At 35.4% G+C, this 22,968-nt stretch overlaps 1 protein-coding gene across 1 annotated transcript in view; it reads right to left on the minus strand.

Annotated features, from left to right (window-relative positions):
* pdgfrb (platelet-derived growth factor receptor, beta polypeptide) overlaps nt 1-22,431 on the minus strand; it is a 44,672-nt gene extending 22,241 nt beyond the window's left edge. Inside the window, exons 1-9 of the mRNA XM_088933152.1 lie at nt 21,592-22,431; nt 8,538-8,598; nt 7,519-7,797; nt 6,395-6,652; nt 5,026-5,156; nt 3,287-3,461; nt 1,485-1,674; nt 812-927; nt 266-389 (exon numbers count right to left, since the gene is read on the minus strand). Of these exons, the coding sequence (XP_088789278.1) occupies nt 266-389; nt 812-927; nt 1,485-1,674; nt 3,287-3,461; nt 5,026-5,156; nt 6,395-6,652; nt 7,519-7,797; nt 8,538-8,586 (1,322 nt within the window). The 5' untranslated portion in view covers nt 8,587-8,598; nt 21,592-22,431. The remainder of the gene's footprint in view (nt 1-265; nt 390-811; nt 928-1,484; nt 1,675-3,286; nt 3,462-5,025; nt 5,157-6,394; nt 6,653-7,518; nt 7,798-8,537; nt 8,599-21,591) is intronic.
* Between the last annotated feature and the right edge of the window lie 537 nt (nt 22,432-22,968).

The following is a 22,968-nucleotide window of genomic DNA, read 5'->3' on the forward strand; positions in this document are numbered from 1 at the left end:
GAGATATATTTTTGGACTTTGGGAGAAAACCAGGGCACCTGGAGGAAATCAATGCGAACAGGGGCAGAACATTGAAACTCCACACAAACAGCACTCCAGGAACTGATCCCAGGTACCCAGTGCTGTAAGGCAGCAATACTAACCATTGCTGCTCAGCCCTTAGTTCAGGAACCATGGACGACATATGGATTTTAATGTTTAGAATGCTGATGTTTAAGCAATTTTCCAAAATAAGACTTTTTCACCGAGATTCCTTTTGGCTTACTTGTGGATGTTGTCGCAGCTGTACCATTGGATCCTTGGGGTCGGCACACCTTCAGCCTTACAGACCACTGCATGTCCTCCTCCTACTGGGACGTAGTCAGAGAGGTCCACAATATGAGGGGTCACTGCGGTGGAAAATATAACACTTTCAGAGATTCAGAGACAAAAAAAATGAAGAAAAAAAGGAAATACAGATACTGTATATTAACAGGACTCAGTACACATATTTTTCTGTGTTAAATGGTGTTACTGTACATAAAATATCAACCAAGTCCACGGGCCTTATTTTAGGCAGTACCAACATGATTAAGTCAGTACTTCAAAGTGATTTATTACATCATTTTAATATGGATTTTCAACACAGCTGTGAAACAGGATTTTGGCTCAAAGTGTTTGCTAAGTGATTTACGTTTCCAGCCAAAATACTTCAATGTTTATGTAGAGGCTTTGGAGAGGACTAGCAACATGAAAGAAATACCTCTACTCATTGAAAACAGTGTCTGTGTGTACTAGTTATTTCTGTATATTACTTCTCAGCTCTTCTCACCATTCACATGGAGTTCAAACGTTAGCTCCCCTGCACCATCTTCATTAGACACGTGAACAGTATAATGTCCACGTTGCTCCGTTCTAATACGTACCAAAGTTAAAGTGGTCTCATATCTTTAAAAAATAGAAAGATTACATTGTGGTAAATTTAAACTCATTAGAATGAACAAAAAGCAGCATAAAGTGTCTTCCAATATTGGGGAAATATTTTAGTATTTTGTATGACAGTGCATTGTCTGATTGTTTTGGAAGCAATTGTCTTGGGTTGATTCTGGGCAGAATTACAGAAGTAATTGGCAACCCTCCTCCGGTATTTATTTAACTTCAGCTCTAATTTTTAAATCAGATATATTTGTCAAAATGCCCATTATATCCATTATTTTGGTGGCACCTTTGAGAACCTAAAGACCCGCTTGGCTGGTTCCTGTCCACGAGGAATCATTTTTAAAAAAGAACTCACACCCATTTGTGAAATGACTCTTAGAAGAAAAAAAAACTTTACAAAGAGGGGCAGTCACTACTTTATCAATGTGTATTAAGCAACATCACTGAATTCGTCATTAGTTCTCTATGTTAAAGCCTAAATAAGCCCAAAAATACATAGGAATTAGAACATATTATACTGTGTATATACTGTAATTAAGAGCTGATTAGTTATAGGTACTTTGTACCTGGTCTCTTCCACTTTTCTGAAGTCGATAGATACTTCTTCTAAGTCTCCTGTCAGGCTGATGTTATCCTTCAACCACCTCACTTGAGGTTTGGGATAGGCTTCTATTTGCACAGTGAGCTCAATGCTTTCATGTAGTTTTCCAAATAGGTTGTTACTGATGGTGGAATTCAGCTTTACAAACCCCCGGTCTGTGGAAAGAAATGCACAAATGTATTTACACATCAGTGAGACACAGCTAGTCTGTGAGAATGTGTACCTTTTCACTGTGTAAATTTACAGCATTTCTTTGTGCCAAAAAAGGGCTAAAATTATACAAGGCTTTTCATTTAATCCTGGACCTAATGTCCAGACAAGTCAGAACTTCTAGTTTGTGTTTCTGGCAGTTAAAAGCCATACAGTTGCCAAAACAGAATGTGTTTGCTTGGTTGTATTTGACTTGAGATATTTTGGCATTGGGGTCACAAATGTAACATTTAAAGAGTTTTAAAACAGCTTGCTGTTTTTCTCGTAATGCATCCTTTTCTGACAGGGACTGCAGCCAAAGGGACTGAATTAAAAGCACAAAATAAAACAGCGAGTTTATATTTGCATAAATAAACAGATGGATATACAGTACTGGTGCAAAGTGTTTATGGTGAATTTTCATACTTTCCTCTGTGATTTATGGCATTTTTTAAATGCAACCTGAATGCTGGCTGTTTTTATAGGTCATAAAAGTTAAATCTTTCTGTCTCTCAATGTCTGTTTTTCTCTGTTTTTCCAGTTGTGCTTTTTTGTACTTACGGATGTTCACTGGGAAGAGTTTGAAAGACAGAAGAAGAGGCTGGATTATATTGTTTTATGTATCAGATATTTTAGATTAAATAAAGATTTTCTGGACATCCTTCAACTACTGTATACTGTATATATTTTACCTTTAAAAAGAGTGGCGTATTGGTAGCACAGTGGCGCAGTGGTTAGAATTACTGTCTCCCAGTAATTCTACTCCCAGTAATACAACGTTGAGCGTTGATTTCAATTCTGGACTTGGAGTGCTATCTGCATAAAGTTTGTAAGATCTCCCTGTGTTCATGTGTGTCCAAAGACATACTGGTAGGTTAACTGGCTTCTGGGAAAAATCATCTATGGTGTGAGTGTGGGTTGTCTGTGTTTGTGTCCTGTCCAGGGTGTACCCTGCCAGGCACCTACTGCTTGCCTGGATAGACTTTGGAGCACCATGAATTGGAAGAAGTGGTTTGATGAATGGAAAAGTGAATTGTTAGACACACAATTAGCTACAATTTACAACTTTTAAAAATGTATTGATACTAATTTAGTCAGTGATGCATTAGCTCAGAACCTGCAAATTACATCTATAAATTATTTTTAACCTGTAATAGGTTATCAGAATAAAAATAGAGTAGTAGTGATGTGCTAGGAGCTGACCTCTAAAAATGACTTATTGCATATTTATTAACAAGGTCAGGTTGTTTTTCAGATGTAATACTTTAATGGATACTCCCGTGCTGCACTTATTTATCTTATACATTTATCAAATGTAATTTGCAACTTCTAAACTGAACTGATACGAAGTCATTTATTAATCAAGCCCTTAACTACAAGGATCAAAAATCAAAAGGTGCTTTTCATTTTTCAAGTTGCCAGTGTGAGTCTTCAGGCCACAACTACCGTAGTCTATGTAAGGAGAATAAAAACAATCTCACCTGAGCAAATCAGTTAAACAAGTCAGATTTGAAACAGTGGTTTGTCTAAGTGGTGCATAATCGTACTGCTTTTTTTTGGATTATATCAAAAACTTACCGTGAACCGTAATTATGATCTCATCATCTTTCTCTGTCCCCCCTACGTTCTCATTGACATTGCAATGGTACCTTCCTGAGTCCTCAAGAGTAGCATTCGATATGTTCAGAATGGATCGCATTTCCATCCCCAGATCAGAAATTATGTCAGTTATTGGTTCTATAAATTGATTCGCCTAAGAAGAGGAAAGCAAAAACAGCTTCAAGACACAGATTTCCATGAAATTATGCTCTACAGAATTATTTTACTCATTCCCACCACTGTTTGATTGAATAGTTCTTTCAAACCCTAATTAAGGCAGAGGTGAAGTGTAATTCCAACAGTGAGCTTTATTGGGGTATTTCACCTGGTGTAGGTGAACAACAATGATGAGGTTGTCACAACCCTGACTACTTCCCACTAAGTAAGGACAAGCCAGGAATGGATGAAAGAGCCAGGAAAGTCTACAACAAGCATTACATTTATTTTTAGGTTTAGTAGGTGGAAGTGGGTGAAATTAGGGTTTGCCTTTCTGCTTAACCTTTCGTTAAACTCCATAAAATACTCCATTATGGAGCACCAAAATAAAAAAGAGAATGAAAGCTTCTACTCAGCCCTGTGATGAAGACATTCTCCACTGGGATAAGCAACAGAATAGGAATATGAGATGAAAAATCATGTTGTAAAAATGCAGAATAAATATTTGACAAACTTTCACTAGCCCAATAGTGTGCTCCTGATGATTTTTGGGTTTTTAGTATTACTTGGTAATGATTATGTTGTCCAGTATTTTTGATGCAAGGTTATGAAAAGAACTAAAATACTTGGGAATCAGGACTGTGAGTCACAGTAGGCTTTTTTTTGTTTAGTAGTTCAGGTGGGTAGCTGCGTCAGCATGCGTAGGCTGCAAAGGAACAAGTAATAGGTTTATTCCATGCTGAAAAAAAGAAGAAAGAGAACACAACGTTTCGGCCGTGGAGCCTTCTTCAGGTGTGACACCTGAAGAAGGCTCCACGGCCGAAACGTTGTGTTCTCTTTCTTCTTTTTTTCAGCATGGAATAAACCTATTACTTGTTTTTTTTGTTTAGATGTGTTCTACAGCAATTGTCTAGTTACTGTAATGTAAATTCTCCTTTCCTGTGTCTGTTATGATAAGACTCAAATCTGAATTAAGCCTGATTAATCTCAAGTCAGATTTTAAATAAACTGAGTCATTTGATTCTTGCCATTAACAGAAATTTCTCTAGATCAAAAGCCATTATGGGATTTTCTACATTTCCTCTGTCTTATTTATGGAAGACAGATGTGGGTGGTCTGGTCACAGAGAAAGCCTGCATCTTAGTGTATTTCCAATCTCAGATCCTTTTTTTTAATTACCAATCGCAATAATTAATAAAGAAGAACATAGCAGTAATGCATAGAATAATGTAATGTGTTTATTAAAACCAAGCTATGTTATATTTATCATTTTGCAGATTGCTGTACCATATTGTAGCTACTGTAGTTAATGAAGAGAATGAACTAGCCCAAGGTGCTTTCTATGGTGTAACCTCTGATTACCCTTTATTAAATCTATATTAGATAACCGAACTTAAGCTTAGTCCTTGAGAAAAACTACAAGAAATCATATTATTCAGTCTTCAGACTTATTATCTAATGTTTCTTATTAAAAAATGATGAATATCACTACACATCTGCAAACAGGCACAGTCACAGAGATTTTAGAATGAAAATGTTCATTGTTCATTTTTTCTACTTACAGCTTTGCGTGGGTAGTCCCAGGTGAAGTAAGCTAACTCCACTCCTCGTACTGTGCAGTTCACAATTAGTGGTTCACCTTTCTTTAACTCTGTCTTTGTGGCATTGATAAAGACCTCTATCATGTCTGGTACTGTAGTGTACAAAACATTTGACAAAATATTAAAGAATCTTTTTGTACAAGCATCAGAATAATCTATTCTCACAGGTGGTCAAAGTAGCAATGCTGTTTCTGGACTGTGTCCACTGGGAGCAATTGATTGGTCATAGACTGGACATAGATTCCCCATGTAGTAGAACACGAGTTACAGAGCACTGTGTCACCTGTGACTTGCTGGGAACCTGAAGGCTAGAAGAGACATCAGTGAGAGACATGCCACTCTTCCAATTGGTACTGCTTCTCCTGTCAGGGCTTGTGGAGCTTGCAATACTGTACAGCAAATAGCAACTGAGATGGGCTTGTTGGAGGAGCACTTGTTTTGGAGGAAATGTTGTTTTCATATCTTGTTCTAGGAATCACCACCAGTGAGTCTAGTCTCAGAACAATTCCATACTCGGCGCACATGTAATCCAATATTGCAGTTTAAAGTATGTTACAGTTTATTGTAACAACAGTTTATAGTTGTTTGTGTAACTGGTAATGGCTATGTCTTTGTGTCCCTTTGTGACCTTCTCTTGTCATGTCTTTCCCTGCTTATCTAGACCACCCTAAATGTTTCACGTGTGTTGTACGCATGAGATTGAAATGTAGCAGACATCTGGTTCTCTGTAGTTGTGAATGAGTCAGCACTTTCTGCTTTAGGTTTACTCAGTATTAGAGTCCTGACCAACAGTTGTAAGCACCATAATGTAGAGACTTCCTATTTAAAAAATATTTGATATACAGTGCATATAACAAACTTTCTTGTGATTAAATGTAGCAGCACATAAGAATAATAAATAATAATTGCTTACACTTATATAGCGCTTTTCTGGAAGGAAATACATATGACATGTTCAAAGGTGTAATTGGTAATTAATATTTCTGTAGCATTCTGTGTCACATTTCTATCATTATTTTAGTAGGAATAAAAATACCAAAGATTTAAATATGTTGAAGGGGTTTATTGAGTGTTTTAGTTAAATTAAATTGGCTTTACTGTCTTCGACATGGAGGAAGAAGGACGCAAAAGACAGAAAAGGGGGTTTATATATAGTATTTATAACTTCAAGTGGGGAAATAACACCGGAAATGATTGCAAATTACTGACAGCAGATTACATTTGTTGCATCTTTATGTAAAAGGCAGCGCTGATTAAGTTATTAAAAAATATGTAATATGAAGAAAGACACAGAATCTAAACAGAAAACATGAAAGTGGACATGGCTTACCCTTAAGACTGTGCACATGAAATGCAAGGGATTCCCTCTCTTCACCGTTCAATGTACCCTTGCAGACGTAGGAGTTGTCACCCAGATTTGCCCTGAAGCCCTCCTGAGGGTTGTAAACTCCACTGATTGGAATTTGACTTGCCTTCTCATATAAGGTGACATTTATTTGGGGGTTGGTAACAAAGCAGGGAATGGTGCCTTCCTCCCCTACCTTCATCACAAGGTTAAGGTCAGATGGTAGGAACCACACGTCTGGATCTGGGAGAGAAAAACACCTACAACTAAAAACCTAGGCAGTGTTTTGTGAATCTTGTTTTCAATCCCTTTTCACATTTTGAGAAAAATTACTTATACAAAATGAAAAAAAAAAGAAAAACAAATCATTTTCTTTGGATGTAATGTTATTTACCAAACTGACTGACATATTGAGGCAAAGGGTATCACACTACAGAACATGTGTGAAGTTGCTCCACTGTATCATATGTATTCAGCGTGAAGAGTTGAGGGGCAATTATTTAATTTAAAGAGGGGCCATTACTGCAAAAGCACTGTGTGCTGTGCAGCTACTGTCCTCCCTTCACAAGTTTTTTTCACAAGGGCAGCTAATCTTGCAGCATAATGTAGAGTATGTGTCTTGGTGATTCTTGAGAAGAAAGGCTACAAGATTCCTGAAAATGCAGCAAAAAAACGGAAACACACTGAAAGCACTGTAATTAGCTAGTAATTAACATTAATATTAAAAGTATTCTAGCTTTAGATTTAAGTAGCCAGATTGTAAAAGCAATAAAGAATCTGCAAATACAAATCAATCTTAATTATGTTGCACAAATTGTAAAAACATTTGAGTTGTAAAATAAAGATGAGATCCGAGATTCCGTTTTGAAAATTTCAGTTTTGAAAGTACATTCGTGTTTCTCAAGTAGTGACGATTTCTAGAAAGCAAGGGATATATGTCATTATATTATGTTGAGACTATTTGATTTATACAACTCAAAATATATATTTTTTTGCTTTCTGCTAATTTCTTACAATTTGGTAATTGCGTAGACGGCATCTTAGACAAAGGTTTTGGCTAAATGCATGATCAAAATAAAAACAAAATAGTAAAAAAAAGTATGGCTAACCTGGTACATAAATGTAGATGCTTTCCTCCTTGAAGGCTGATGGGGATTCAGAACAAGTATATAGTCCAGTTTGTCTCCATGTTACATTTTGTAGTGTAAGATTACTAGATGAAATCCCTTTCTTTACTGTAGAATTAATTTTTTTGTCATTGTGTTTCCATGTCACCTCACTTGATCCTGAGCACGTCAGAGTGATGTCAGAGTTCTGCTTCAAGACTATCTCTGGGCCACTTGGTGAAATTTCAAGGCCTTGACCACCTTGACACAGCTGTAGGAAAGCTTTCAAAACAAATTCACAAAGATATAATGCATGTCCCACAAAGGGTTATAACAAGTGAAAAACTGAATGGAGTTACACTGATAAGGTTATGTCCTTATCCTTATGTCCACTTTCCAGGTAATGGGCGGGTACCAAAGAACAAGCATGATTCAAATTTCCAGTACTGTATGTTCTGAGAATCAAAACCCTGATTGCAATTGAATTGCTCTGGATTTCCAATACAAGTCACTTCTTTTTTTCTAATTCTAAATAGGAATTCACAATGCAGAGAATCACATCCAAAACTGAGCACATTAAAGAGAAAGTAAACATTTTGTAGTAAATTGATATAGGAATGTATAAATGTTGTAATTACATGTAATAGTCCACCAGGTGTCTCTACCCATTTTCTTAGGTTGTAGGAGTCACCCGGATGTTATAGTTTTGGCGCCAGAAAACTAGAGAGAAAAACCGGGGAGAACTGGAGAGAACGGGGAAAGTTGGAGAAAGCTAGCACGAGAGAAAGGTATCAGATCGGTAGTGTAATGTGCTGCACAAACTAACTTTTCTTTAATACATAGTTCATTGTTCCTGGCTCTGTGTCATTCTTTGCTTCATGCGAAGATACAACACATTTAAAAGTTGGATTGCTTTTTTTGTCCCATTTACATGTCTAAACAATGATGTACGTTATGAATCTTACCAAGAAAAAAGACAGTATTTTCTGTGAACCAAATTCATCACATGGACTAAGTTTTACCTGTGACAAAAGCTGCCAAATTCAAGTCTGTCATCCAACCCCACTTCATTTTGAAACTCTTCTGGAAAAAACAAAAACAAAATCAAATGTAATTAATGTCTTTAATGTCTTTAAGGTCTTTTCTTAACATAGTGATCAGGATGACTTTATAACAATTCTCTTGTTCCCATGAGTTTCCTCTGGGAGATCTGATTTCCTCCCACAGTCCAAATACATACTGCTAGGTTAATTGGCTTCTGGGAAGATTGGCCTTGGTGTGAGTGTGTGCATACTTGTGTGTGTTTGTTTTTCAATGGACTGGTGTGCTGTCCAAATTGTATCCTGACTTGCACCCTTTGATTGCTGGGAAAGGCTCCCCACAGCCATGTACTGTATAAAGAGGTTAGACGATAGATGGATGGATTTGAGGTAAGAAGAGCTACATAAATAAAAAATATATTTTAATACTATCAATTGCTTTAAAAAGCTGCCCAACAGAATTATTTTGAACTTACTTAGATGTGAGTCTCACAAATCAACCTATATGTATAATTTTCCTTCACGACATGACTTTACTCATATTAGCATATCTATCAAATGTACCAGCCTATTCATTCGGTGTAGAAATAATCATATTTAGAAAATGGAAAAGTCACCACCTGCCTTCTCTCAATCTCCCGTGATAACACAAAATGTTTAAGTTCTAGTCAAATCTTTTTTCAGGCACATTGAGAGGTTAAAGTAAGAAATGTCAAGCCATTTCTCTACGTGAAGGAATAAACAGATTAATTGTAACTGTTGTAAGACAGTAAGAAGAAATAAAATAAAGAGACAGTTCCTAACCATACAGCAGTTTTTTTACCTCTTATCAAAGACTGCTGGAATCTCGCAATCAAGGAAAGCAGAGGCATTCCAAAGCTACAGCAACAAAGACAGGCACATTGCCTATCAATGCCCTCTGCAGGGCTCCTGCTGTTTTGTCATGCAGAGGTCAGGAAGTTGCAAGGGTGGGTCAGGAGACATTCAGCATACAGAGAGGAGTGGATAGTTGACAAAGCAATTTGACACACAACACGCTTCTCATTCAATTCATGTTCCTTCCAGTCTGACCCCCTGAGATCTAACGTCTTAGTCCATGCTCCAGCTTTTATTGATTTCCTTGGTTCAATGCAAATCCTAAGACTTCTCTGTGTTCAGGTATACTAATTAGGAAGATATCTTTGGAAGGAAACATTACAGTGTAACATTGACATTTATGAATACAGCAAAGGGATACATAAAACCTAAAATGCATGTAACAGCACAGGGTGATTTTATACATTTCAAAAAGCAAAGTAAAAATAAGTATCATTAAAGCACACTGATTTAATTAACTGAATCAGTGTGGCTCCGGTAAAGCTTTTACAAAATAAATGAATCATACCTAAGTAGGATTAAGCTGATTTTGTAATAAACGCCTCACGGGCAATGCTAAAGGACATTTTCAGAAAGCAAGAATACTGTATATCAGGATGTGCAATGTATCTCCATTAGTTATATCTCTTGGGGAAAAAAGAGAAAATTCACACAGCAATGATCCAATCAGTTTAAATAATGCATTTCATTTTTATAAGATATATACTCTATTTAATGTATTTAAGACTTTGTTAAGGAGAAAAATTGAAAATTTAAAATGTAGCTGACTGAAGAATAATAATGTATTTATGTGGGCTATTCCCATTCCAATTAAAACACAGCAGAATGTCACACACCTGCTCATCACACCATCTCCCTATAATATGTGTATTGTGTAAGCATCCCAGGCAATTCTGTTAATGTCTAACAGATTTGCTAGGGAACAAGGTTTAATTGTTTAATTCCCTGTGTTATACAGGGAATACAGAAATGAGTATGACTTTAGCCCCTTCCTTTACTTTTTTCCTGTTGGGAAGTAAACTGTTGACAGCCACATTACTATATTGAAGTAGGAAATGATCAATTCCTATTTCAATATGGCAATGTACAGTATCAATTCCTATTTCATTATAAAAAGCCATTAAAGCAGGATCTAAACTCCAAGATCTTGGTTAAAGGCCAATTTTGACTTACTGTCTGATCAGCCTCAGAGACAAAATGTGCCCCCTGCCTTATCATTAAGCTGGTGTAATTGCAGGCATTTGGGAAGTACCTAGGCAGAAGCTGGTTAGATTAAATAATATTCAACATTGGCTTCTGACTGGAATATTTGCAAAGTGGCCAGGAACTTTTTGGAGAGTCCTGCTTTGTCATTTTTTCTATAAACCATTCAGTATATATTTTTATAATCTGTTGAATATGTGAAAACCACCATTCAATTTCATTTCCTTTAAATGTGTTTGTCCCACATACTGATTGTAACAGTGTTAGTAGACTTTAATTACAACTGCTGCTGTTTATGCTCTTGTTTATGTCTTAGACAATGCTGTATCAGAGAAATACAGGAGTATACCTTCTCAAACAGTTAATCATACAAATGATACATTTTCATTTCAAGTAGGCAGTCAGCTGTGAATTGCTTTGGGTTCAGATGACCTAAGGTGAAACTTAAAAAAGGCAGTATGCCATATTCTTTACAGGCAAGCAGGACTGTGAGAGCTTTTTAAAATGTCCAGAAGTTTAGAAACAAGAAGAAAGAAACATTAAAAAAACAACCGAAATTAATTAAATGATTGAAAACTATTTAAGAAACTCTCCAAAAGACAATCTAAAGTGTCCTTGTCAAATATTTGTATAGCCACAGAAAGAAACAGCTATGTTTAATCTTAATCTGAGAAATAAAAATACATTTTACTACAATAATTAGCTGTTTTAGTTATAAAGCTTTTCCAGTAAACAGTGTGCACTCTTTTTGTTCATGTTCTTTCATATAATTTGTATTTTAGACAGAGTATAGTCATTAGACAGAGTATAATCATTTCTTCAGCAGCTTTACTGTAGTGCTTGGAAATTACACATTTATCATTCCATTATTTAATGCATTAATGCATTACTTAATAACCTTAGGTTATTATTATTTTCTATGTAGACATTCTAATTACCAATATAACCATTAATTAATGTAATTCAATAGAATTGTACTTGAGTTAACCTACCTGCTTCACATACTGTATAAAGATGAATATACATTGGTCCTTTACCATGTTGTTGAAAATAAAAATCTTTACACATGTGTCCATACTATGAATCTTTGTATCTTTGTTAACAGGGAATTATTATTCTGTTCACATTGTAATGTGCCAGATTTCTAAAGGTCTGGTCTAGTGAGTGAAAAAACACTAAAACACGGTGATATGATCTCCATTGTGTGCAGTTTCCTTGTGGTTTTCCTTGTAAGCTCTTAAGGTCTGAGCACTCATTAAGTGCCTAAGAGAGGTATCAGTGTCTATAAGTGGCTAAATTTTCCCTTGTGTGCCTCTTGTTGAGACATGAGTAAGATTATACAGGAATTATACTGAGACTGTGTCAAACACAGGAGACTTTTTGTGGAAACATTAATCTTTTATCATTGTAGTTCATATACAAGCCACAGGGTTGCAGTGGAATGATACGGGTGCCTTGAGAATTGAAATACTGAAACACTGTTATGGATGACTAGAACTGTATCAGGAGTTTCTGTGGTTAAAGGGGTTAAAGGGCAACATTTTTTGTTGCTCTAAGCATGGGCAAAAAAAGAAGGATTCTGACTGGAAATTTGTCCTTGAGTAAACAGTGCGTCATACAATGTGGGAACAGATGGAAAGCTCAAAAAGTGGGAGGCTGGGGTCTGGAAACTATTAAAGACAGAGAGGAGGACTGAAATCAGTAAAGGGGTGGGAAAAGAGGAGAGCAGAAGAAACAGCTGAGGGAGGAGAATAATTCCTACTAGGCGATACAACAACTAGTGAGAATAGTGAGAATCACATTTTACAAAGCCTCTAATACATTATACAAGTATGGATGTATGTGCATATACTGTATACAAGCACAAAACATAAAAAAGAAGAAATGAGGCTAGGCTTTATGCTTTTTGCTGTTTTTTGCTGATAGATAACCCCTTCGAAGTTCCTCACGGCAAGCTGTTCTCTCATTCTATGACATGAGTGCCAAGGAAATGACTTGCACTCCTCCCCCAGCTTGGCTGTTCTCTCCAGAGGAACAAAAGAGTAAATAAACTGAGCTGACAGCATTCCCAATTGGCAGACTCATGGAATGATTCCGTCTTCACACACCACCCACTCTTTTTGGTTTATAGCTGAATTTCTCAAACTTAAGTATATGCTTATTTTCTCTCTTTTTTTTCCCATGAAGGAAGTGGTCCTCTAGATGAGTGAAAAAAATATGTTGCTGAGATCAAACACCCATGGAGAGTCCCTGAACAAGACAGTGATGTTACGTTTATACTGTATGTGTCATGCCAGTGAAGTCGAATATCTCTTTCCTGATCTAAGTCACTATAGTGCAAATCAAAATATTACATATTATGAAATTTGAAAGAATTTAAAGAAAAAAAATATGCTATAGGCTTACAAAGCTTCCAGGTGAACAGTGGAGAAAATTCTTAAACTGTAAAACTAAGACATATTTCTTCCTTCTATGTCAAATCTAATCTAAATGCGCTTTGGACCATGAAAATACCTTAGAAATGGACTAAATATACAGAATTAACATTTTTAAATATTGGAATGTGCTTTGATGATTTAAAATTAGGTTTTAGTGGGAACAAATTTACCCCATATTCATTCAACAGCACTTCAGCTTGCCAGTCCTGTTTCCTTTCTCAAAGTTAAACTCAAAGTTGAAACACGTTTGGCCATGTGTTTGATAGTCACAAGATACAGTAGTGAGATAATGAAGGTATTTGATTGTAATTCGTTAAGCAAAAATATCTTTAGTCAGAACACAGACTGTTGTTTAGTAACAACCTCAAGCACAATGGTCTTACACAGCAACAGCAACAATGTGCATGTACAGTAAGTGTCAGCATTCTTGGATATCTGACTACACTTTGCCTGCTGACTTGCCACTTTGTGTTTTTTTCTGACATTTGATATATAAATAGATAAAGTTCACAACTGACAATTATTAAATTTAACTCAGCCACAGGGATTGTACGTGGTGAGCCATTGTGTAGTGCACTGGTATAGAATTAGTGCTGATGTTTACCACAGTGGTTGCAAATATATGGTCTTATGAGCATCTCTTTGGTTAGAAAAGGCCATTGTGATGTGTGTAGACATCCTTTGATCTAGATGCTGTGATGAAAAAAAGTCATCTGATTCAAGCACAGCTGACTGCTATTCCAGTAAACCATATTTATTTATTAAGAAAATTAGGTTTAAAAAACTAATGAGGAGGTTATGAGGTTTCTTTACAGAGACATAGCTAATACACTAGACTTCTTAACTTTTTCCTAAAAATGTTTTAATACAGAAATCTACAAAAATACAATAAATAGTGATCTACTATATGCAGAAAAATAATGAAACATTGCAAAAAAGTGCACTAATCTTCAAATCTTCATGCACTAGAATTAAAAACATGGATACAGTGTTGGAGAAAGGTATCATTTTTATTGCTGCAATTACTTGAAATAAATTAATAATAAATAAATACATTTAAAATAAATGAGAAGTGAATGTGAAGTGATGATTAACTCTGTCCTGGCCAAGTTATAATATAAATTAATTTGTAATTCCTTAGTAAGCTTTTAGCATTAAATCAGTTTAATATGTGATTTTCCTGCTCTTTAATGTGTAACATCACTGTTCTGACATCAACATTTATAAACCTTACTGAAATAAGGAATATAGTTAAAATACAATTACTATATATTCATCTATACATTTTCTAACTGTTATATCAAATTCTGGGGGTTCCGGGGGAACCGGAGTCTGTCCTAGCAAGCAACGTGCACTTAGCAGGATACACCTTGGACAGGACACCAGTCCATCACAGAGCAGACACACACAGAGACACACACACTCAAGCCAATTAACCTACCAGTAAGTCTTTGGACAGTGGGTTGAACTTTGCTAAAACCCACATGAACATGGGGAGAACATACAAACTCTATGCAGATAGCACCCCAGGAATTGAACCCAGGCACCTCTGTGCAGTCGTTACAATAATATAAATGTAATTTACTAGAACACAGCAAGGAATCTTTATCAGCTTAGTACAAATTCATTGCACTAAATACATTTGAAAATAACCTTGGCCTTAGGGTATTGATGCTTAAGTCAGCAAGGCATTAAAGGGAGGCCTGATGATTTGTAAGAAACTGTTCCCAGGGTTGGCTTGGGAACGTAGCTGCCTTTAGGGTTTGACTGACTCTGGGATTGTGTTTCCCTTTTCTGACTTGTTTAGAGAGTCACACTTTAATGTTAAACATAGCCAAACCAGACTGCTTGATGAAATCTCCGAGGGCATTTGCAGCTTATCTACAGTTGTCGGAAGTGTGGCTATTCACATCTGGAAATCATATAAGTACTGTATGACACGAAAAATATTTTTCCCATCACGTTGACCACATTTACATCGACAAACTAAATATCTTAAATGTAAAGCCATGGGGTACTGAAGCTTCCAAAAAAAAGGAAACAATATAGTACAGTTTGCAACTTTTCCTAAAACCAGCCAGGAATTGTATTTTCCTGCATTGGAAACATTTACCCTTTTGTGTGTGGGTGAAAGAATAACATCAAAGATATTAACCAGAGACCAGCTAAAATGGCAACAATAAAGAGAATAGTTTCCACAGCTGCTCCAAGGCAGAAAAGCTTGATACGTGTTTTTTTTTTTTCATTTTTATATACAGCAGGAGATTCAAGCCATCTGATTCTTTGGTAAACCCACACTAATATATTCAGTCTTCTTCACTGATTTTGGTGGGACCTGGCTTGATCTTTTTGTCATTTTATTCTTGCCTTACTTTACATATAAACCCAAGTTGCTGGCATTACGCCAGAATTGACCAATATATCATCTTAAAGACAATGTCGCTGCAAGAGTAATATTGTGCTGAAGTAAAAATAAAACATCTGTTTGGAAAACATCCAGAACACAAATGTTCCTAAACAATTCCCTTTTAACCATCACTATTTCTTGTCCTGTAACATTTATAAATAATAACAAATCATCTTGAGATCTTCTGTTTAAAATAGGGATTTGGAGACATTGGAGGAATATTTTTTTTAGTTTTGTTGTCTTACTGCAAGGAGGGATTTATTTCCCCAAGAGAACTCCCCTCATTTCCTTTTTCCTTCACCATTTTTAATCCTTCTCTAATAAAAACAGTACCATGACCAGTCTAAAATGTCCAGGAATCTCTGTCATTCAAATGTTATTTTACTTGCTCACACAGCATAGATATGTTTCACTGAGAATGAGACTAATAGAATTATAGTTAATGAAAGCAACCATGCAACACATATGGAAACCAATCACAATTTAAAGACATTTTTGTGAAGACAACATGTATTCCCAGTAAAGAATAGTGACAGAATAGCAAAAGGCATTTGTTAGACCCAATTTAACATATATACAGAAATAAATGCTAACTACTTTGTTAACCAAATGTTACAGTATATAACAGATTATTCAAGATTTTAAAATTCTTTTCTTTTATCCTGTGTGGTTTGTGATACAGTAAATAGTTATTATTATTTAATATTTATACAGTTCTTTCGCAATAGGCACTATAAATTAAATTGTGTTCCTTTATTTCATTGGTTTTGACTATTGAATTAGACAAGTATGATGAACACACTTGCTTTTTCTATCTGGATTCCAGCTTGAATGTGGTTTGCTGTCTGGGATGTGTTGTTTCATTAGTTATATGATCGGGTGTGGTAAATATTTGCTGTTGTCTGCATTTCAATACAGTTGCTGTAGGAAATGTCTTAAGCTTGTATAGGAAGCTGTGGGTTATGGTTTGTTCGTATGGAAATAAGGATGCAGTAAAAGGCTGAGAAAAAAAAGAAAAATAGGCAGAAAGGGGCACAGATGTGGGCCATGTTTAGTAGTTAACTGTTCACCAGTGTTCAGTTAGCTCACAGAAAGCACTAAGGCTTTGTATCTTTAACACAAGGAAATGTGCCAGATATAGTATTGACTTATTTCAAATGCTGACTAATTAAGATGAATTAATGTTTGACAACATATACGTAATAAGAATATTGTTTTAAAATGAATCTATCAAAAGCTAAAACTAGGTCCCTGAAAGTAACACCAAGTTGTTTTTAACTTTACCCAAGTTAGTGGCTACTTTTTATTGTCAGAATATCCTTTTTAAACTAACGGTACTAGGTGTGTTCAATATGCTGCAAATTTGACTTTGGGGTTTAATATTACATCTGAGCAGCATATTTCCAAATCCTCTGCAGTTTATGTCGTTTTTTACCAAAGCCAAAGTCAAAGCCTAATACTCACATTACCCCAAAAAATCACTACAGGACACATATGCTCTTTATACATGTTGACTTCAGGCTTCAATCAGCTGTCGCAAAAGGAAATAGTGTCATTAATATATTACTGGCCCCTTTTGACAGCACCAAAGCTGTGAGATGCACTGAGAGTCACACAGGGTGCCCTTTAAACTCTTCCCATCTGGAAAAAAAATGTCCCAGTCTTTAAAATCCGCAGGGAATATCATCTCCTGGTCTGTGTGAGAGACAGCGGACGCCCATAAAAAAGGAACAGCTGAATACAATTATAACCATGGTCTTTTTAAATTCCTCTCCTTTTACAAATCATTTTCAGCAGACAAAGAAGAAAATTAGCTTTTTTGTCCTAATGAATTAATTTGAAATAAAATGTGATATTGGTAGCTGTCATGACAATTAAAAGTGCATATATTCTTTTTTGTTATCATTTTTTTTTACTAAAAAATAACTTATACATTTTGGATAAGCCTACATATTTTATTAATAAAATAATAAGAAGCTATGTCTCCTAATAGCAGTTATCTGGGTTCAACTGTTCATCAATTTTCAGTCATTTATTTTTTCAGTTTTTATTCACTTCCCAAACAATTTTCCAAATTGAACACATTTTCAGTTCTAGGGATGATGGAATGTTTTACATTACATTGTCTTGCTTTTGATCCAAGCTTGGAGATACGTTGGCTGGCTTGTGCAGATAAAGCAACTATAAAATGCCAAGTCTCCATTATCATAAAAAACACATATTGTGGGATCAACAGATACTAAATGGAAAGCAATGAATCTGAGCATTCCAACCACTTGTCAAGTTGCCAGTTCCAGTTATTAGAAAATGTCTGTTCCTTTGTCAGGGAGCTTTGGGTTTTGCATCCTTGGAGTTTTAAGTAAATCTGAGAATTTGATGAATTGGCAGACCATCTGGATTTAGAAATAACTGATGTAATGATGTAAAAATGCAAGGATATTCTCTTAAGTGGTTCAACTGATAAAGGAACTCACTTTAGGAGCAGACTGAGCTCTGTGACCCATATATTGTCAACCTGAGCCTGAATCATGTACTGTAGTTGACTGTGAGCAGGATTTCATAAGCGATTTTCCCCCAAAGTTAAAGGAAGTATATTTGCATAGAAAGGTCTTCTGAGAATTCAACTCCTCTGCAGGAAGTACAGTAGAGTACATGAGACCTAGATTAGAATCAAGGTCTGATAATTCACAGGCGTCTTTTGCAAACACAATATCACCCCTGTACCATAAGACATTTTTTCTTGGAGATGGGTTATAATAAACATTTTTTTATTTCCAGTCTTCTGAAAATTTTACCTATATCAATTTTGAGTGTAAAAAGGAGGCCCATAACTTTTCTAACTTTCTCTAAGAGGCAGATCATGCTTTCACTTCCCTGCCAAGAGTCCCTTTATTGCTTTGTCATAAAAATAACTTTTTCTCTCTGCTGTGAGAGTTGGGTTTTCTAACAAGCAGCTGCAGAATGCATCAGATATAAACAGCACAACTTTGCTGTACAGTTCATTTTGAGTCACGTTTTCTCATGGGAAAAGGGAATAGTGTTTGTATAATAGCCACGATGCAAGAAATACGATATTATTTTAAAAATCCACTCAGCTCGTTATGTAACAGTTCTAGAAATACTGTATGCAATAGCCTCTACATCTGTTCACACCTTCAATGAATTGTAACTAAAAGTTACCTTGGCATGAGAATCCAGTATATTCAATACTTACTGTATTCATGAAAAGAAGGCAAAACTAAAAAATAATGTAAGCTGCTCATTTTTATTGTATTTTTATAAACAGAACTATAAAAACAGTTACATTTATTTCAAAATATATGATTTCAAATTTCTACAATACCATTAAAATGGACTGTGATAAGCAGTCAAGAACATTGGTTTATATCCTCCCTTAATCCTTTGGTCACTGGGTTTGATGTATGCCTCAAACTGTTATCTTATTATTTACTGTATTTGTAAACCAAGCTTGAGTTTCATGACAAATAACACCAATTGCTGGTTAAAATATCTTGAAACAACTTTCAATCCAGCTGTCCTTCAGTTGTAACTAGGGCAACAATCCATTTCTATTCTGCATTGAAAGGATGACATTCTTTTTCAACATTGGTTTTCTGTGATAATTATAGTCTTGGTACGACTGTACAATACTCAATTTGTGTTTCATCCAACCACTTCAGGTTGTACCATTTGACTTGTGAGACAATTAGTGAGCCAGTTAGCAATGAATTTATTGTTGAAGAACACCTCAGCTGAAAGTGGGGAGGCTTATGAATTTTAAACAATTGCCACTAGAGCCATTAAGATTGACAATACCTAGTTAATATCCAGAAGCAATCAAAGTGACTTCTAGAAGCTTATACAAACCTCTGGCGGTTTTGAAGGAACAAGTAATAGGTTTATTCCATGCTGAAAAGAGAAGAAAGGAAACACAATCTTTCAGCTGTGGAGCCTTCTTCGGGCGTTTTCTGCTTTTTTTTATAACATTCAGAGAATTCACAGTTCCTCTGCAGTGTAAATTTGTTTTAGTACAAAGATGTATTTCACACACATTCACTGGATTTTCTTTTACATTTTCAGTTGAACACCATGATTGAAAAAGATGATTTATACAAAAATTCTGATTACCCAAATCCTAATAATTAGTATATAATTAACCAATAGAATCAATCTTGGAAAAATATACAAAGAGTTTAATAACCTTTTCATTTATACATGTGTAGATCTGTATAAGCAGACTTGTCTCAGATGTAAGAATTGAAAACTTTCTAAAGACAAATATAAAATACTGTATAATTACACTGGCAATTATAAACACTTCATTTACCTACTATATTAAAATATACTTATCGAAACAGAAAGAAAAGTAATCTTTATATAAATCCCCCTTCCTCTGTAGATAACACTCCAGCACCTGATTCTAATTAGTGACCATTTCTGCAATTGGTGGAAAATATAAATGAAAGGTTTTTTTGGCCATTATCAGCACCATCATTAGTTTTAGTTGTAGACTAGCTAGAACCTCATTAAAAATCCAGGAAGAACATTATATAAGCTTGAAAAGGAGCTCACAGAATGTACAAACAGTTGCACCAACTCATACTACACCCACATGCTAGCCATAGGTCTAAACCTCAATCTTGCTTTTTTTTTAAAAAACAGAACAAATGACATAAATTCCCCTCAGTGAAGTGTCAGCATGATAAGTTATTAGCAGTTGACTGTCCAAAAATCTAAACTTAACATTTGCTTTAACTCAAGCATAGTAAAAAAATGCTTTTCATGCTTTCCCATGACCTCTAGGAAAACAAAAATGCAAACAAAATACTGTATACCAGATGTCTGCCACAGAAGGGTGAACATTTTCCTTTGCCTAAGCTGTATACCTACCAAAGGTTTTCCTACGTGAAGCAAACTGTGCCAGTGGTTATCTTTACAGGATGCATGTTTACAGATTCTATCTTATTGTATTTGTTATTATCAACAGTTTAACTAAGCTGTCATTTATGTTTATTTTTGTGCCTTCCTGTAGAGAACACCTCACTGAAATTATTAGATTATACAGAAAATGAGGTTACCTCTCTTTTAAGACACTGACATAAAAGTTGACATTTCATGTACAAAGGCAATCCAAGAGTACTGCTCAATGACAAAAGATTTCACAGCCAGCAGGACAAGCTGTCAAACATGGTCTAATTGTGTGAAAGTAAACAGTTCAGGAAACTCAAAGTCTGAAGAGAAAACAGATAAGCATATACAGATCCCCTAAAGTCAAGCACCACTTTAGCCTAATAAAGTACGTCTGAAGCAGAAAGGATTTTTAGCATTCTTATTAAAGCACTCAGTATTAAATGTGGAAAACTCAAGGGGAAAATATATTTTCCCTGCAGCATAACTAGCCAAATTCCAAAGATTTCTGTGGAGAAATACTGACATTCCATGATAATTTGTTTTTGATATTCCAAGATAAATTTGTTTTGTTGTTTTTAATTTTAGAATTTGCTGTGTTCTGTTAATCAGTGGGTAATTTGTTCTGACATGCATTCAAGTATTCATTTTTTATATGTGGAAGTTGTTTTCTACACATTTTGTACAAGATGTTGCTTATTTTTTTTTTTAAAAAGTGAACCAATTAGGTCCAACATCAAAGGAAATAACATGGCTGTTTACAAGTGTGATCTGAAACATGCACGCACATCACTTCATATTTTTTATAGGTTGAGTTTCTGCAAAGTATTATAAACAATATTAGATGCCAAAAGCACTGTAGTTCTGGTTCACTGTATTTCAGCTTCTGGGTATATGGTATGTATATATATTAGGATAAAACTCCAATATGGTACTGTATATCTCACTGTTAAGATAGATCCAATAGATCTTCAAGTTCAGAAACTTGCACAATAGACTTCTGTGTAATGTAACTAAGTCAAAGTTTGTTAATGCAAATCTTTGACAAAATTGAACAGATCTACAAACTTTCTCCTTTTAAATGATCTCAAACAATATTAATCTCTGGAGATTTTCTACCAAATATACTCCAGGTATATTTGAAGACAGCTTTAAGTGAACAAAAAGCACATAAAAATATATATTAAAAAGGGGAAAGACTTACCTTGGATACACGTCACTCTAGTATCAGAAAGACTTTAAAAAAACTTAAAGCATTGTCCAACGGTGATTTCTCTTAGGGATCTGAACTGCTGTCCGACTGCCTTGAAAGTGTGAGTAGCAGTTTTCAATTAGCTTCCTTTTGTAGAACTGGGATAGATTCCTCAAATCTTCAGAGATGATTGCTGTAATCTGGTTACCCCTTGAGCCCTTGAAACAGGCACCAGAACTCTGTTTATTTATTCAAATGAAAGGATAGGGGTGGCCACTGATGCAGCACTGAAAATCACCTTTTAGAAGAATAAAAGGCTGTTAAAAGTTGAAATAAACATCAGAAGAGGCCAAGATTAAACTATTGGTCTTCAGTCACATAGGTCATGTATTTTCAGAGAATACAGCTCCTTCATTAACAAAAGCGTTCTGTTGGCTGACACCTTTGAAACATAAATCTATATATGATAAACGTGTTCTGTTCCTTCCGAAATAATGAAAACAAAACACCAAAAAGAAAAAGTAGTCATGAGACAATATACTGGCAAGCTTCACTAATTCAAGTCCAAATGAAAAAGAAAAGAGGCTGATGAAGACTTTTATATGCAGTTAGAACAAATTGTCATTTTAGTTCAGTGAACAGAAAACGAACTACAGCTACATTTAAAAGCAAAGCTTGTTTTCTATAGACAAAAAAAGTTCTACTGAATTTAAAAGGACTTGTAAAAGGGTACTTCCCTCTTCTACTCTCAACACCAGAGTGGTTGTGTCTGTTTTCAATCTTGGCTTTTTCCTTATTTTTCCTTTCCCAGGATATGAGTGGATGGCTAGAAAATTCATAACCCACGCCAGCAGCTGACTAAGGGCTTTCTTTTTATTAAAGAGGACTTTTTTGAAGGGGTGTGTGTTGGGGGACTTGAGGGGGGGACTCTGCACACTCACTCCTGTAATTGTTATAGTGTGAAGTGCCTTGTGGAACTAATTAGAAAGCTGCTGCACGCACATTTATTAGATTGAAGAGGACAGTGCAGTGCTTGTTTGAAGACTGACTGGGTGAACATGTCCATTACAAATCTTTACATAGCAATTTAGAAAACCTTAATGTAGATTGATCAAATTACATCCACAGCTACAGTATATTTTCTTCATGATAGCGAAAACTGATAAAGGCGGCAATTTTCTTCTTTTAAGAACTCTGTAAACAGCTATAATACCAGAACAGAAGACTGCTTCTGTATTTGCAGTTAAAACTTTTTTTTTCCTGAATCAGGCACAAAATAATCAATCACTGGTCTAGTGTGGGATAACAAAAAATTATAGCATATTGTCTTGTCTCAGACTGAATATATACATGTATAAATATCGGTCATATGCTTTTGGAAATCTCTAA

The sequence above is a fragment of the Atractosteus spatula genome, chromosome 14, assembly GCF_055471065.1.
Source record: "Atractosteus spatula isolate fAtrSpa1 chromosome 14, fAtrSpa1.hap1, whole genome shotgun sequence".
In the NCBI taxonomy this organism is placed as follows: domain Eukaryota; kingdom Metazoa; phylum Chordata; class Actinopteri; order Semionotiformes; family Lepisosteidae; genus Atractosteus; species Atractosteus spatula.